At 36.8% G+C, this 18,789-nt stretch overlaps 1 protein-coding gene across 2 annotated transcripts in view; it reads right to left on the reverse strand.

The window, feature by feature from the left end:
• Positions 1-4,788: 4,788 nt before the first annotated feature.
• Positions 4,789-18,789, reverse strand: part of HELZ2 (helicase with zinc finger 2) — a 37,704-nt gene continuing 23,703 nt past the window's right edge. The window contains exons 15-20 of one of the 2 annotated variants that reach the window (XM_051976766.1): positions 17,377-17,572; positions 16,959-17,093; positions 14,262-14,480; positions 7,470-7,626; positions 6,897-7,064; positions 4,789-6,294 (exon numbers count right to left, since the gene is read on the reverse strand). In XM_051976766.1, the coding sequence (XP_051832726.1) occupies positions 6,170-6,294; positions 6,897-7,064; positions 7,470-7,626; positions 14,262-14,480; positions 16,959-17,093; positions 17,377-17,572 (1,000 nt within the window). In that variant the 3' untranslated portion in view covers positions 4,789-6,169. Of the gene's footprint in view, positions 6,295-6,896; positions 7,065-7,469; positions 7,627-14,261; positions 14,481-16,958; positions 17,094-17,376; positions 17,573-18,789 lie in introns of those variants that run through there. The other variant, XM_051976767.1, reaches the window with a different exon arrangement.

The following is an 18,789-nucleotide window of genomic DNA, read 5'->3' on the forward strand; positions in this document are numbered from 1 at the left end:
GAAGGCAGAGCAAAGAGTCTGAAGTTCTTCTCCTTGGAATTGTGGCAACCAGAGGGAGTCAGCTAAAAGAAGGCTTTAGCTGTTTGATTAGTGATTGTTGCAGAGAATTGGTATCATTGACCAAGAGCTGTCCATTAACAGTGACCTTCCTTGACATCTAGAAGTAATGAAAATTTTCATATGAATCTATTACTCTTTCCTATTGCCACTCATTCTGATTGAATACAGAATCCAGTATCATTATTGTGAGTGGCTAGTTATATTGATAGATGATGATATTTTGAGTAGGAGCTCAAGAGCTAGAACTGCAAGGAAAGGAGATGTATTCCCCTCAACAGAGTTACCATTCAGACCATGAGGGAGTTTGAATGTCACTTGAAAGGGGAGTTCATTTTTAAGAATCTTCTAGTATGGATCTTCTAGTATGATAGTTTGAAAGAGGGAGTCAAACTCAGAAAAAAAGCAGAGTACTTCATGGGACATTGTATAGGTGTTTACAAATGATAGTCTGAAGTTTGAAGCACAGATTTAGATTGTTACATAATGCAGGTATCAGAACAAACTAGCCCACTCCATTAGTTGTTCATTTTACATGGTTCCCTATACTTCTCTGAACTCTTCATACTCATCATTTCTTACCACAGGATAATATTCCATTATGAACATACAGTACAAGTTCTTCGGTTGTTCTCTAATTGATGGGCACCCAATTTGTTTCTAGTTCTTTGCTACCACAGATTGCAATGCAAGACAAAAAAATAAAGATTTCATTATACAAGATCCCAAATACATGATTTTACTGCAGTGAGTGGTTCTGATCTTCAACACCAACAAGTTGTCCTAATTCTGAATGTCCAGCCTTGCGTTGTGTTTATTTCCAATTTATGTTTCCTTCCTATGATCTCTATCATGAAGAGATCAAAAGTTCACTTAGCTTTCTGACAGCCAAATTGAATCCACCACTGCACTGACAAGCTCCTTGCAAATTTTAATATGCAAAAATGTCCTGGACAAAGGAAAGCTAGCTGTAATACAGTGGGTATTGTTGACTTAGAGTCAAGAAGATCTGAATTCAAATCCTGTCCCATTCACTAAGTAGCTGTGACACTAGGCAAGTTATTTAATGTTTCTCAGGGTCAATTTCTTCACATGTAAAAGGTGGGTAATGCTTTGATCCAGCAATGTCTCTACTGAGTCTGTATCCCAAAGAGATCATAAAAAAGAGAAAAGGTCCACATGTGTAAAAATGTATGTAGCAGCCCTTTTTGTAGTGACAAGTGAAGTGAGTAGAACCAAGAGAGCATTGTATGCAGTAGCAACAACATTGCATGATAACTCTGATGACCATAGCTCTTCTCAACAATGAGGTGATTTGGGTCAATTACAATGGAGCCATCTGCATCCATAAAGATGACTATGGGGACTGATGTGAATCACAACATAATATTTTCACCTTTTTATTGTTGTTTGCTGCTTTTTTCCCTTTTTGATCTGATTTTTAAAGTGCAAATTTGTATAGAAGAACTGCACGTTTGACATATGTTGAATTACTTGCTGTCTAGGGAAGAGGGTAGAAAGAAGGATGGGAGAAAAAATTAGAACACAAGGTTTTGCAAGGGTGAATATTGTATATAATTTGAAAATTAAAAGATTATTTTTTAAAAAGTGGGTAATGATAGTACCTACTTCATAGGATTATTGTGAGAATCAAATGAAATAATATGTATAAAGTGATTTGTAAAATTTAAAGTATTATATAAGTGGTAATTATTGTTATCTTTAAGTACTTTACTATCTATTTTCTGGCTTATTTTGACTTGACTGAAAACTTCAAATGCATTGCTTTTGTAATTTCAAATCCTTCTATTATTGGACACCCCTGCATAGTCTGTTTCAGCAGATCTTCAATGATTAGAACATTTAAAGTGGTATCATCTCAGAAATGTCATTCTGGGATACTGTTACTTTCCTATTAAGAAGGTGGTTAAATGTTGTATTACAATTCACATAATAGCATAGGGCTATTTTTGGTAAATTTAATGTCACAGTGCTACAAACAAGTATCTTCTGTGTTCTTTGGCTCCAGGTTGATACTCAGTTGCCAGAACTATATGGATGTTGATAGCCAGCACTCAGCTCTGAAACTGAGCTGACATGGTAGCATTAAGCACAAAATCTGATCTTTATTATAATGGCTGGCTCTCAGGGTGATTTCTGAAAAATCTGGACTTACATGACTTACATGCAGAGTGAAGTGAACAGAACCAGAATGTTGTACACAGTAACCACAATATTGTACGATGATTAGTTGTGAATGACATAGCTATTTTTTCAGAAATACAATTATCCAAGACAATTCCAAAAGACTCATGACAAAAAAAAAATTATCTACATCCAGAAAAAGAATCGATGGCATCTGAATGCAGATCAAAACATACTATTTTTCATATTCTTTATTTTTTCTTTACGTCTTTCACAATATGACTCGTGGAAATGTTTTATATGAATGTATATTATAGAGAAAGAGACAGACAGATTTAAGAGAAAGAGAGAGAGACAGAGAGAGAGAGAGAGAGAAAGAAAGAGAGAAAGAGAGAGAGAACTATATAAAATTGTTTATAATTTTAGGGAAGTGGAAAGTGAGGAAGGGAGAGAGAAATTTGCAACTCAAAAAACTTTTTTAAATGAATGTTAAAAATTGTCTTTATATTTAATTGGAAAAATTAAATAATATTTTTAAAATAATCTCTCAAAAGAAGAGGGAAAGGATAAAAGGGAAAGTCTAAGTGATATAAAAACAAATTAATATCATTTAAAAAATCTATTTTCTTAAAATTTGATAAAAAATAAAATGACCTGTGATAAAGTTAAATCCTTCACAAATATATGTTCAATATATACACAGAACCAGAAAAAATAGCATTTCTCAGCCACGTACACAAAAAATCAGATATACCCACTCCTCACCAACTTACCCACAGAGAGACAAGCACAATCATCCCCCACATATAGACAGAGGCAAATGCCCTAACTTTTTACCTTCCCTATTATATATCAATGTAAAGTTCAGTGCAAACATTCTCTTACACATAAACAGAGGGGAATAATGGTTTCATTTTTTAAAAATATCCAAAGGGGTACTTTTACCCCTTTACTAAAGGGGTAAATATTCAATCTCACATGAACACACATAGAAAATCACTCTTTCCTAACAAATCATAATCTCTTTCACATATACACCTATAGAGTGAAGCATCCATTGACCTCTCCAACACACACAAATGAGGGAAAGTATCCATCACCAGAGCAGCAGATACTCATTTCTCCCTATCAATACTATCACCCCATCCCACCAACACACACATATCCATAAAAACAAATTCATTTCTCAAATCTAACATAGGTGACACCTATGGGCACATAGATGTCATTTTCCATCTCTCCCCTTTTCCTCTAAAAATGTTTAAGCCTCAATCATTCACTCACTCACAGGCACTCTCTGTCTCTCAGTCACACACAAGTGCACACATATACAAACACACACATGGGCAGACATCCCATTCTCTACCATTCCCAGTATTTTCATATACACAAAACACAACACTATCTTGAGACATCAAACTACAATTCATGAGTATTGCTGTTATAATAAAATTAATTTAATATTAAATCATACAAGTGCATAGTCCAAGCTTAAGTATAAAAAAAATGGAATGTTGAAGTCTATATCCTTGATTTGTCAAACATTCAAATCAGACAATTAGGTCCTTTCCTTAAAGGAATGCAAAAGCCAGTAGAAACTACTTTGCAGCAACACATAAAAAACATACCTTGCAGCAATGTGTGCCCCAAAATACACATCTGCCCCACCTCAGTGGCAACTTCAGGAGCTGGCAGAAAAAAACTATTGCACCAAGATCTAGGGTGACAGCAGGTGAGGGGGAGGGAGGAAACTCCATTCCCTGAGCTTGCCACAGTGCTGTGGCTCACAGGAAACCTGAGAGGCAGTGCTCAAAACAGCTAAACTCACCTGCTTCTGTTCCCCCCATATGTCATGCCCCTAATTACGGGCTCCCCTCCTAGGGGCTACGTGGTGGGGGAAAGGGAGTGGAGTAGAGAAGGGTAGAATAGAAGGAATTTAGATCCCCCAGTCTCAGAGAATCTGAAAAAAATGGAGAAATCTCTAAAGGTCAGACAAATGCTCAAAGGCAGCCTGCGCTGATAGCAGTCTGTACCCGAGTTAGTGAAAGATTTCATCAAGCGGGACCTCAGCTCTTAAGGCCGGGCATCCCTAGTCTGGGCAAATGGTGGGTCCTGTTAAAAACACACAGTATTCCAGCGTTTGATCTTCTCTCCTTCCCTTCCTCCCACCCGCCCACCTGCCCACTGAGAGCCACACAGAGGCACAGTGGAATGCATAAGGTAGCAAGTGACAGAAACATTTTCCAAGAAGCAGGCAACACAGTATTTCTGCACAAAATACACTGTGGTCCCTACAATGGAGACCAGCCCTGGCTCCAGGCCAATAGGCTGATTTCTTCTTTCTTCCCTCTTTAAAGAGGGCAAATTGGTTTGCTTATCTGACATAAAGGTAAGCCCAAGTTCAGACAACAGCAGCTGATGCCCTGAAACAGACTGAGAGTCCTGGAGAGAGCTGAGTCCTGGCCTGCAGGACCACATAAGATGTGCAAAGCAAGGCCTTCACTGCAGAGTAGCAGGAAGAGGGGTTACAGGCATCCATCTTCCCCACCCCACCCCACCCCATCCCACCCCATCCCCACCCTTTGCCTGACCCTGACTCAGAGGTATCTTGGCTGCAACAGAGGCACAGCCATAGGGGCAAGTGCAGCATTTCTATCCTTACTGCTATTAAGCAAGGGGTACTTGAGCCTGGTCTGCTCCAGCCTCTCCTCTGGGCAGCCCTCCACAGCACTGGGCTTACCTTGCCTTGCACCCCCTACCTGACAAAGACAGCATTATTGCACAACTCCTCCCTTCACATTACAATGGGAGCTTCCCCAAAAATTGCTAGTGCAAACAAGTTTGTTGGTTTGAATTTGGTTTTATGCTGCCATCCAACCCCAAACCTCAAGCCAGGGTGTTGTGGAAGCAGTCTTAAGCTCACCAAGATATATGGGATGTAGTTACTTATTAGGCCGGGGCAATGGTATGCTAAAGGATAAATGCCCATCCTCTCCAGAAAGCTGGGGAAGGTCACCTTGAGCTGTTAGTTTACTTGCTGTGACCTCACCCTTCAATCTGGATGCCAGAATCCTTGCTATGCTCCTTGTTCTAGCCAATACCAACTGACTACTTTAAAAACCACAACAAAAAAGACCACATTCAATGTACAACATTGACAAGCAAAATCATGGCCACAGATCAACAATTAAATTTTTAAAACAGTCCAGGAATAATGTTTGTTTTTAAGCAGCTTCTCTAAGGGTTCTCTTGCTTCACCCAGAATCTTCTCAGAACAGCACCAAGGATGAACTCCAGAGTTGGGTTTACAGCAGAAATCCCTTGGGCCTCCCCAAACCCCTCACTCTGCCTGGACAGAGAAGAGGCTACACTGCACCTGGAGGCTTCTCAGTCAACAATCTGGCCAGAACACTCTTACTAAGAGCACTTAAAATAGGGCAAGAAGAGTATGGGTTACTACTCAACCTGCTTCTTATCCTTTTTCTCTAAGATTAAAAAGCCAAATGGTTATTCTATTCAAATAATAACAGTTTCTTCCTTCTCTCCAGGGGGTAAGGAGAGGAAAGAAATTTTCTAAAGGATCATGTTATTGCTGGTTCTCTCCGAAGGCTTGGTCCTGGTCTGCTTTGGTCTATTGAGTTCATGTAAGCTAGACATCAGAGGCAGTCCCCCAGATTCCATCAGTCCCCACTGGCTGCAGTCACAAAAGGCACATGGGGATGCACTAAATGAGGCTCCCTTGGCTAGGAAAAGGGGACAGAAAAAAGGGGAGGATTTTTGGTCAATTTTGTTTTCTCATTGGCATTTTGTAAAATAAAGTACTCAAGATGCTGGACATTCCTGGTGTCGGAGAGAAAAAAGTCTCAAAGAGATTGCAAAGCCATTGGGGGAGAGGGAGAAAGGGGTGGCCATTGACTATCCACCTCTGAGTGCACAAATAAGCCTTATGGCCCAAGAGGATTATATCTTAGTGGCAGATAGCTGGCCTCTGACGCACTTGCACTGAGGAAGCCATGACACAGCATCCCTTCTTGGTGTAGAAATCAATGAGCCGATGCCACATTGGACAGCAACTCAAGAGGTAGTGATTTCCTGCAGGGGAAGAAAGAGGAATTAGAAGCCTTAATGATCCCTCACATATATACTAGATTTTAGAGTTACATTTATAGTCACCTTTATAATCTCATTTGATCCTCATAAATCACTTTCCTCTCTCTATCCTAACCTTCAGTGAAGGAGGCAGTGCAAATGTCATCCCCATTGCACAGATGGAGGTCCAGAAGAACTAAATGACCAAAGTAACATGGCAATTTAATGTCTACATTGGGACCCTGAGAAGCCATTATTTCTGATCACCCAGTTTTGAAAACATCTACCCCAAATGAAGAGAGACTGAAGAATCAGGTCTCTACCATATAACCCTCCATCATTTTCTGGGACCAATGAGTCAAAATGAATCTGCTTTCATCCAGCCTCTCTTCTATTCTTCTCTATCATACTCAAGTCAGCTAGGTCTCTTCCCAGATCAGACTATGAGCCTGAATGTCCAAGATTCTGGTCACTGCTGTTCCACTATCCTTGGGAAAAGTCAGTTAGTGGAATCCCATTTTATTTCCGACCTTCCCCTCCCTCCACTCTGTGTATCACAGCCCTCTCCATGGGTACTTCCTCAGAGAAGTCCTGCCCCAACTCACCAATGATGCAGAGCCCCTCTTGGGCCCGAGTGATCCCCACATTGACCTGATGTGGGTCACTGACAAAACCCAGGTGTTTCTTCAGCCAGCTTTTGGTGGGCCTCCCATCAATTTCACTAAGAGGGCAGGAGCGGACTGTGCTTAGAATGACATATCGCCACTCACTTCCTAGGAGATGAAATCAAGAGACAGGAGTGACATCTAAGCATCATATTTTTAAATAATATTTTAATTTTCCCCAGTTATATGTAAAATGTTTTTTCATTTAAAAAAATATAGTTTCAAATTTTATCCTTACTTCCTATCTCAGTCCTACTCAGTTGAGTTCAGTGATTACCCTCTCTTTTGAGCTACTTAAAGCACTTACTTTACCTCCCATCAAAACCATTTCCCCCTCTCTTCTTCCATTTTCCTCCCCAACCAATTTAAAAATTTAGAAAGTCCTATTTCTATTTTACCTCTTTCAAGGAGTTCTCCCTAATTTAAGAGTCACTTAACTACTGAGTACTCTAGCAACACAACTCAAAACAGACTAAATAGCATTTCCCATTTTCTACCAGGTTTAAGGTTCACCTTGGCTCTTCTTGATGGAGGAGACAGTCACTCCAGTAATTCCCTCCTTTAATAGTCTCTTGTTGATCTCTGATACCTGGGCATTGTATGGGCTGAGGATTGCAATGTCCTTGGGTTTGATGGTCCTATCCAAGGTCAGCTGCTTTGCTATTCGAATCTGTTAACACAGGAATCACAGAAAAATTCAGAGTGCAATATGAGAAGAGTAATCCTGTTCTAGGCAAAAATCCATCTCAATGAATTTGTCAATCTATTGTGCCAAAAAGATAATGGCCAAACCATATTTTTAAATAATATTTTATTTTTCCCCAATTGTATGTAAAAATGATTTTCACTTTTTTTTTAATTTGGAGTTTAAAATTCAATCCCTATTTCCTCCCCTCCCTGAGACAGTAAGCAATCTTATATAGGTTGTATATGTGCAAGCATGTAAAATACTAACATATTAGTCATTTTGTGAAAGAAAAGAAAAGACAGAGATACAGACAGACAGAAATAATATGCTTCAGTCTTTATCAATTTTTTATTTGGAGTCCTGGAGAGGTTAAGTTACTTTTGCAGCATATAATTAATGAATATCTAATAAATGTCTAAAGAAGGATTTGAAATCTAATTTCAGTGCTCTATCTACCATATCATGCTATTTCTCAATAGGGCAACCAAAAAACTAACATGAGAAATCTTAGGTAGAGGTACAGCATAAGAATGTGTCTACATATTATGCAGAATGAAGGAAGAGTTCTACTACATTCTACACTGGCCAGAGCACAGCTGAAGTATTATCTTCAATCTATTTTCACCAAATAGGCTCACTCACTATATCTTATATACAACATTTCATCTAGATCTGCTAGATTCCAGAGGGCAGGACAATGAGTGGTCGATAAGTCAAGTTTTGTTCAGTAAGGTAGACCTTCTTCACATCTAACATTGTCCAAAATTGTAATGAGTTGGTAAAGAGTAAACTAAGTAGTAACTGATCAACTAGATAATTGTTGAAAAAAACTGGCATGTAAATGTACCTGAATGTTACTGTGTAGTTTTAAAATGTCTAACTCAGAGAATCAGGGAAGTTTTGTATGAATTGAGATAGAGCAATATAGAAGTAATAAACTGAAAAATATAAATAATCACCACAACAGTTGTAAAGGCTAACTGAACTGTGAAATGTGAGTTGTAAAGTGTAAAGAAAAGAAAATAACTGAGAGGCAGAACTAAAATGGTAGAGTAAAGGCTGGGATTCACTGAGTCCTCCTCCAAAATCTTCCCAGTTCCTTAAATAATGACTCTAAACAATTTTTAGAGAGTTGGAACACACAAAAAAGATAGAACAGAACACTTTTTCCAGCCAAAAAGTCAACAGGTCAGCAGGAAAGGTCTCTGGCCACGGGGCCTCTGAATTGGTACTGGCAGTTTTTAAATCTCTCAGCGCAGAGACACCACAGACTAGAAGCTCAGCAGGAAGGGGTTGTCAGTAAGGTGAGAGGGCTTTGGGAAACCAGCAAACCAGAATTGAACATGAGTGTTGGTGGTGGCAGAAGCTTCTAGAGGCCTCAAATCACAGGAAGTCTCTTTGTTAGTTCTCTTTTACTTTAGAACTTAGAGCCACAGTAGAGCAGGGACACTCCTCACAGTTCCAGGCCAGAAAAGAATGCGGTCAGATTCTTAGAAGAATCTCTGAACAAAATCCCTAAAACTTGGGATAATGCACCCTCTATCCTAGAATGGAGTCCTACTCTAACAAAGAATTAATAGCAAAGTAATAGGTTGGGAAAATAAAGAGAAAAAGATTCTCACCATAAAAAGCTACTATGGTGGCAAGGAAAATCAAAATATACACCCTGAAGAAGATAACAAAATTAAAGCTCCTACAACCAAAGCCTCCAAGAAAAATAAGAATTGATCACAGGCTAAAAAAGAGCTCAAAAAGAATTTTGAAAAGCAACTAAAAGAGAGAGAGGAAAAAATTGGGAAGAGAATTGAGAATGGTACAAAAGAATTATAAAAAGCAAATGAGGAGAAGAATACCTTAAAAAGCAATATTAGCCAAATGAGAAAGGAGGTACAAAAGCTTACTGAAAAAATCATGTTCTCTAATTCTCTGAAAATTAGTACTGAGCAAGTGGAAGGGAATGACGATGAGAAATCAAGAAACGACAATGAAAAAATAGGGGAAAAAAGTGAAATAATGACCTGGAAAATAGATCCAGGAGAGAGAATTTTAAAATTATTAGTCTAATGTGTGTGTATGTGTATGTGGGGAAGGGGGGTTGTTTGTGAGAGAGTGTGTGTATGTATGTGTGTATATATCTAAGGTATACATATATCTTAACTGTAGCTTGCTTGGGGGTAGAGGTAGGGATGAAAGGGGGAAAAAATCAAGTAAATAGGCTATGCAGCAGAGAACCAAAGAACAGTTTATGAGGAAGTAAAGAAAAAATGAACATTCATGAATATAATTTCTTATACATACATACATACACACACACACATACACACACACACACACACACACACACACACATACTTTCTTGAACTGGTAATTTGTTGTATATTTTGAATCCTCCCTAGTACTCTGCTGGACACATGACAATGTTCTCTGTTGTTTTGCTTTATTTTGTTTTATATTTCTTTTTTGGTTTTGGTTTTGGTTTTTTTGAAAAAGATAAAAAAATAAAAATAAAAATTATTTGTCTACATGAAAGCCATAATCAAAAAAAAAAAAAAAAAAAAAAAAAAAAAAAAGCCTGGACATCATCATTGAAGAAATTATCAAGGAAAACTGTCCTGATATTCTAGAACCAGAGGGCAAAATAGAAATTGAAGAATCCACCAATCACCTCCTGAAAGAGACGCCAAAATGAAAACTCTTAAGCCAATTTCTAGACCTCCTAAGTCAAGGAAAAAATATTGCAAGCATACAGAAAGAAACAATTCAAGTATAGTGGAGCCACAGTCAGGATGACATAAGATTTAGCAGCTTCTATAGTAAAGGATTGGGGGGGGGGGGGAGGCTTTGTAATGTAAAATTCAAGAGAGCAATGGATCTAGGACTACAACCAAGAATCATCTACCCAGCAAAACTGATATAATCCTTCAGAGAAAAGGTGGATATTCAATGAAATAAAAGACTTTCAAGCATTTGTGATGAAAAGACCAGAAAAGACCTTTTTGTAATGGCAAGAAACTAGAAATTGAATGGATGCCCATCAGTTGGGGAATGGCTGAATAAGTTATGTTATGTGAATATAATGGAATATTATTGTTCTATAAGAAATGATGAGCATGCTGATTTCAGAAAGCCTGGAAAGACTTGACATGAACTGATGCTAAGTGAAGTGAGTAGAACCAAGAGAACATTGTACACAGCCACAAAATTATATGGTGACGATCAACTGTGATGGATTCGGTTCTTTTGAACAATGAGGTGATTCAAGACAATTCCAATTGACTTGTGATGAATAAAGCTATCCGCATTTAGAGAGAGAACTACGGAGACCAAATGTGGTTCATAGCATGGGATTTTCATCTTTTTTTTTGTCATTGCTGTTTGCCTGCTTGTTTTTTTTTCTTCTCATTTTTTCCCTTTTGATTTGATTTTTCTTGCGCAGTATGATAAATGTAGAAATTGTTGAGAATTGCACATGTTTAACCTATATTGGATTACTAGCTGTCTAGGGGAGAGGGAAGGTGGAAGTGGAAGGAGAAAAACTTGGAACACAAGGTTTGCAAGGGTGAATGCTGAAAACTATGCATATGTTTTGAAAATAAAAAGCTTTTTTAAAAAAGAAATAAAACTATCTTTGCATATGCTTTGAAAATAAAAAGCTATGATTATTTTAAAAAAAAAAGAAAAGAAAAAACCAGAAATAAATAGAAAATTTTATTTTCAAATTCAGGACTCAAGAGAAGCATAAGGAGGTAATCAGGAAAGGAATATAAGGGACTTAACAAGGTTTATCTGTTTATGTTCCTACATGAAGATGATACTTATAACTTATAAGAACAGTCTCATTATTATCACAGTTAGGAGTACATAAATTCAGAAGGCATAGGCATGAATTGAATATAAAGGGATAAAATCTAAAAAAATAAAATCAAAGGGTAGAAGAATAGAACAGGAAGAGGTTTGGTATAAATTATCTGCCTTAATTGTCAATGCTGTAAAGTTATTCATGCATATAACTTGTAAATAAAAGGCTATTAAAATAATAAATAAATAAATAAACAATCTGCCTTTAAAGAGGCAAGAAAAAGCTTTTGCCATGGCAGGGAAGAGGGAGAGGGCAAAGGAGGAGAAATGAGTGAACTTTAATCTCATCAGAATTGACTCAAAGAGGAAATAACACACATACTCAGTATGAGTATAGAAATCTATATTAACTTGCAAGAAAATAGGAAGGGAAGGGGATAAGAGAAGGCTTATCCCTTAAGGAGAAGCAAAATATTTTTAAGAAGTGTCAGAGTAAAAAGAGAGAATAGAATAAATAGGGGAAATGCAGTTAATAATAACTGAGAAAAAAATTTGAAGAAAGTTTCTCTGATGAAGGCTTCATTTCTCAAATATATATAGGGAATGGAGTCAAATTTATATTAAAAAAAAAATAAAAGCCATTCTCCAATTGATAAATGATCAAAAGATATGCACTAAGTCCAAAGGGCTATAAAATTAGAAATTGACCTAACAATATTAGACATGACTCCCAAAAGATTTTTTTTTTTAAAAAGGAAAAGGACTTATATGTACACAAAATATTTATAGCAGCTCTTTTCTCAGGCCAAAGAATAGGAAATTGAGGGGATGTCCATCAACTGGGAAATGGTTGAATATATTATGGTATGTAGTTATAATGGAATATTATTGTTCTATATGAAATAATGAGTAGGATGATCTCCAAAAAACCTGGGAAGTCCTCCATGAACTCAAGCATAGTGAAATGACTTTGTTATTCTTAGCAATACACTGATCCAAGACTATTCTGAAGGATTTATGAGGAAAAATGGTATCCATACCCAGAGAAAGAACTGATTGTATCTGAATATCTTGTTGCAGGACTTGAAAACTAACAGGAATCACTGGATTCCTTGAGATGAAAAATTGTTGATAAAGACTGTTTCAGGACTTGAAAACCATCAGGAATCATTGGATTTCCTAACATAAGATAAGATTGTTGCAGGACTTGAAAACCAGCAGGAATCATTGAATTCCTTGAGATGAAAAATTGTTGAGGAGACTATTGCAGGACTTCAAAACTTGCAGGAATTATTGGAATCCTGGCACATGAACAAAATGGACAATAGTTCTTTTGGACTATTTCTAGGACTTATGGACATGTATAATTCCTCATATTGATTCATATTATTTGTTATATCGCTATTAGCCTGTGTTATATTGCTATGTGCTTATGTAATTTATGTAATTATGTGTAATACCTCCCATACTCTTTTTTTATTTTTATTAAGGTTTTTTTCTTTCACAACATGACTTTTATGGAAATGTTTTACATAACTTCACATGTGCCTTCTCAATGCAGGTGGAGATGAGGAGAAAGGAGAGAATCTGAAACTCACAGTTTTAAAAACAAAGTAAATAAATTATTTTACATGTAATTGGGAAAAATAAAAATATTAAAAAATTTAAAAAAGAAAATAAAGGAACTAATTAAAAAATAATTATAAAAACAAATACTGAAATATGCCTCTTTCCTCATAGCAGAAATAGATAAATATTTTAGACCATAATGATGAACATTGGGCCAGATGTAATCATTGTACTGGATGTTTTTGCTTTATACATTTTCTCTATTACAAGAGAGGATTCATGTTGGAAGAGAGGAAATGATATTAAATAATAACAGCATGTAACATTTACATAGTCACTACTATGTGCCATGAACTATACCCTAAGTGCTTTATAATTATTATCTCATTACCTCACAACAATCCTGGGAGGTAGGTGCTATTATGATCTCCATTTTAGAGTTGAGGAAACTGAGGCAAATAGAAGTTAAGTGATAACCAGGGAAACATCCAAGGCTGGATTTAAACTCTAATCTTCCTGAGTTCAGGCTCAAGATTTTATCTACTACATCACCTAGCTGAAATATGAATTTGAAGAATTCTCTTCTCTCAGAACATAGCCAAAAGTAGCCAATCTTGATCTTGGTAGCTGAATAAAATTGGCATTCACCTTAGGTCCACACTAATCTTTATTGTCATAAAATTCTTTCCAGAATTTCCAGAAAAGACCGTGATGTAAAGGAAAAAAAGAATCAATAAAACATTTTTTAAAAGGTGACAAAATAACTTTTTAACAATAATATTAATAATTTCCCTCCAAAATGGGGAAAGAATTGTCTCAAGAGAAATAATGGCTCATTGTTAAAAGATTTTAAGCAAAAGCTAGATAATGATTGTCAAGACAGTTTTAAAGGAGATTCTTACTTGGTAAAGGTTTGGAGTAAATTTGATGACTTGTGAGGGTCTTTCCAACTGAGACTATGATCTTGGGATGTGCAGTGTGGTTACCCTCTATCAATTCTGTTACAGAGCCCCAGGCTGCTGAAGCAGTTGATAAAGGGACAGACTGTCCCCAGACAAAAGAAGAAAATTTTTGATTGTTGTTTTTGTTTTGAGAGAATCTTTGAAAGGTTCACAAAAGCATTTCAGTGACATGGTCCCTTCCAATCCCTGAACTCTGATTCACAATGCTCACTATTGGCTCTTGTACCTGGAAAATTCTCCAGTTCTTCAAGGTGTCCCCCACCTCCCAGCTTTGACTTTAGCACTTACCACCTGTTCCACTTCATCTTGGTTAGCTCTGGAGTTTTCATTTCCTTCATCTGTGGAGACTACCAGACTCTTCTCCTCTCCCTGGACATAGCCAAAGATGATGGGACAGCTTTCTTGATCTTGGTGGCTGAAGACACTTGGCGTTCGCCTTAGTTCCATGCTAGTTTTTAATTTATTGTCATAAAATTCTTTGGAAGGGAATTTGCAGATGTCCTTGTGCTATTAGGGGCGAGAAACAGATGGAGTTGGAACAAATAAAACAATCCATTTTGCCTTTCTTTGTATCCAGCCCTTAGCATATTGCAAATATTTAATAAAACTTGGTTGACTATCATTCCAAGGTATAAGAATTTGTCAATCAAGAGGTTATAAATGGGCAGAAGAGTCAAGACAACATCCAGATAAATCCCAACTTGGCTTCAGGACAATATGCTAAATGTGGAGAAGATCCATTCTTTATGGCACAATCAATGTTACCAATGATTCAACATTTCAAAATGTTCATCCTGGTGGCTCTTTCTGGCTATCTCCCTCAGAACAGAGACTCAATTAGAAATTCTCAAGCCACCTCTGCTTGGTCAAATGCCCTATTTATGTCTTCCATATCTTTACCAGATTTTTCTTTTTCACTATATTCATACAACAATATAACATAGCACCAGTCATATGACTGAAGAATACAGACATCAAAGTTAAAGGGAAAGAGTTATGACTTAGGTGGTTTATCTGTTAATAAGCATTTCAAAAAACAATAGGTAACAACTGCCAGAGGACCAACAGAAGACCACAGCCCAAGTAAATTGCAAAATATATGACCTTCATTGTGAGACCTCTGTCTCAAGACCTCCTGAGCTTCTCTCTCTTTCCAACCCTTCTTCTCTCCTCTTTAACTTCCTTGCTCTCTTCTTTTTTCTCCTCTTATGTCTTCTCTGTCATTCTTTCTTTCTCTTTATTGCTCCCTACTCTACTTCCTATTCCTCTGATAGGAAGGAACTATCTAATCTTTGGCTTGATTTCCTCAGTGGATAGACAGTATCAGGCATGTGTAGACATTTAACAAATATTTGTTCAATTGAACTGCTTCCTCCCTCACTCCCCGTGTCTCTCATTTCCTTCTACACTATTCTCAACTGTCTTCTCTCTCCCTCTTTTTTCCTCCATATTTTTTGCTCTTTTTTTTCCCCTCCTAGTTTATTAATCAGACCCAAGATTTCATTGGTATAAAGAGTTTCATCTAACACCCTTTTCTCCCTCAGTCACAAGGCCTTTTACAGGGAAAATCAAGCCCTCCTAATAAAAGATCTTTTTTTCCAGTAATTGGGAAATAACCCAGCTCTATTCATAGATCCTCTTCTTCTCAGGTGGTTCCTCCTACTGATCTGTCACTGTGACCTCAAGAAAGCTAAATGTCACATTGTTGCCATGTAACCAATGGTTCAAAAAGTTGAAATTAGATTGTGTGAAAGAGCACATCTATAGGGGTATCTATATTTGTAGTAAAAGATGGGTCAATGGCTATATATATCTCTGCAAATATCTAGCATAAGTTTTATATCTGTCTATATATTTAAGGGGGAGGATGTGTGTGTGTACTTGTGTGTTTGTGAGTGTATTAGTTCCTGTTATTGTATGTGCAAATAATATTTTATCTATAAAAGCATCTCTATGTTCATATGTATAAATGTAGGAATGTGGGTATGATTGTGTATATGTGGCTGTATTTATAGGTATTTGTGAAGCAACTGGGTATATATATATATATATATATATATATATATATATATATATGAATATGTATATTGGGAAAACTGAAGGATTCAAAAGAGAAAGTGGTTAATTGTGGGAAATGAGTGAACCACATTGACTCCATCTTGTGATTCAATTCTGGAACTAGTTTTATGGGTCAATTATGGATCTAATCCAATTTCTTTGTGAGAAAGTGAGAAAACTTTATTCAACTGGGAGAATTAGGGAAAACGTTACTGAATTGTTTGAACTTAGTCCTTTGTGGCTGGGAAGCTGGACTACCTCTATCTGTTATTTAGAGACCTCTTAGGATCATAACTAATATAAGGAGTATAATTAAGGTTATGCTGATCAGAAATCCAGTCAGATCCAAAGATTGACATGAAGAGTTTTCTTACAATTGTACAACTCAAACAATCTGTGTATTTTATCTGATGATTGGCCCCATACTTATCAATAAGTTATTATTTCCATGTTCCTTTGATTGTTAACAGATACTTGGGAGGAGGGATTCCCTCTTTTCTGAATTTGGAGAATTGCAACTTTTACCTTTCCCTCTCCCAACTTGGAAAGTCCTTAATTTTTCATTCAATTAGGAAGCAGATAACCCAATGTATTATTTCTTTTTAATTAGTTAGTTTTATTTGTTTTTAATACATAAAAATCCATCTCCTCCTATATTCAGGACCAGTCCTAAGTTGAGGATGTCTGATCTCCATTTGTTGTGCAATTGCTATGCACTGCTTAGCAATAATAATAAATCAAAATCCTTGGAAATTTGAACCTTTGTTTCCTCGGTCATTTAATCTTTACCTCTCACTGTATGCATGTGCCTATGTGTATGAAGATACCTACTGGTATAAATTTGGTTTTTTGAGGGTGAGCAGGGGTTTGGGGAGCAAAGTATTAAAGGAAAAGAAAAAAGAAAAAGAAAGGAACCAGGCCTCTCACCATTCGATACTGTGTATCCAGCATCCAGGCTTGACGATGGTAGCGCTCGAAGAGGGACTTCTCCAAGCCCAGGTTTTGACAGTGATCATTCTTTACAAAAGGCTGAAGCTGTTTGTGGTCCCCTAGCAACACCACCTGGAGCCCAAATAGGAAAGAGTTTCATCCAGGCCTAGAGATAAACACCAGCAGGGTCTCCAGCCTTTGACTTGTCCCTTTTAGCTATCTTGACCTCATTACTCCTACTAATTGTATCCAATTAGTCTCTTTTTTGGACCAAGAAAGATCAGGCGCTGAAGGTACATGCAATAACTATTTGTATCAGATATTATTTCAATTATTCCACTTGCTCTATTCCTTCATTACCCCAAAGGAAAAATAGGCCAGAAACATGGGAAAATTAAGATGGGCACTATCTCACCTTCTCAGCCCGGGGAAAGTTAACAAGGGGGATGAGGCTTTCAGGCTCTGTGGACATTCCAGCTTCATCAATGAGAATTTGTTTGACATTGAGTTGTTTGGTGAGAATGGAGGAGGCTGAACAGGAGCAAGTACAGAGGATTATGTCATGGTTGCTTAGTTCATATTTCCGGGCCGTTGTGGTGATGGACTTATATCTGAGAAGTCAAATAAAAGAAATCAAAAAGAGTCAAGAATTCATGGCAAGGCTGAGCTAATATAATAAAAATGACTTGTTCGATGCCATACCAATTAAACTGCCAAAAACTTATTATATAGAACTAGAAGAAATAATAACAAAATTTATCTCAAAGAACAAAAGGTCAAGAATATTAAGGGAATTAATGGGGAAAAAATTCAAAGGATGATGGCTTAGTAGTACCAAACCTAAAAGTATATTATAAAGCAGCAGTCATCAAAACCATTTGGTACTAGCTAAGAAATAGAGTGGTAGATCAGTGGAATAGATAAGATATACATAACACAATAATCAGGGCCTGTAGTAATCTAGAAATCCCCAAATTCCAATTTCTGGAATAAGAACTCACTATTCAACAAAAATTGCTGGGAAAACTGAAAAACAATATGTCAGAAATTCAGCATAGATCTACATCTCATACCGCATACCAAAATGGGTACATGATTTGGGCATAAAGAACGATACTATAAACAAATTAGGAGAGCAAGAGACAATTTACTTATCAGATTATTGGAGAAGGGAGAAATTGATGACCAAAGAAGAACTAGAGAGCATTATAAAAGGCAAAATGGGCAGTTTTGATTTACATTAAATTAAAAAGCTTTTGCACAAACAAAATCAACAGAAACAAGATTAAAAGGGAAGTACAAAGCTAGGGAAAAAAGTTTACACCCAGTATTTCAGATAAAGGTCTCATTTTTAAAATATATTAAACACCTGTGTCAAATGTATAAGAATACAAGTCATCCCCAATTGATAAAAGATCAAGACATGATGAACAGATAATTTTCAGACAATGAAATTAAAGCCATCTATGGTCATATGAAAAAAATACTCTAAATCATTATTGATTAGAGAAATGCAAATTAAAACAAATCCGAGATACCAGTTCACACCTCTCACATTAGCTAAGATGACAGGAAAAGATGATGATAAATGTTGAAGAGGATGTGGAAAAAACACTAATGCATCCTTGGTGGAATTGTGAAATGATCCAAACATTCTGGAGAGTCATCTGGAACTATGACCAAATGGCTATCAAACTGTGTATACCCTTTGACCCAGCATTGCCACTCTTGGGTCTGTATCCCAGAGAAATCATAAAGAAAGGAAAAGGATCCACATATGAAAAAAGATTTGTAGCAGCTCTTTTTGTGGTAGCAAAGAATTAAAAAA

Source organism: Antechinus flavipes, chromosome 2 (assembly GCF_016432865.1).
Source record: "Antechinus flavipes isolate AdamAnt ecotype Samford, QLD, Australia chromosome 2, AdamAnt_v2, whole genome shotgun sequence".
Classification (NCBI taxonomy): domain Eukaryota; kingdom Metazoa; phylum Chordata; class Mammalia; order Dasyuromorphia; family Dasyuridae; genus Antechinus; species Antechinus flavipes.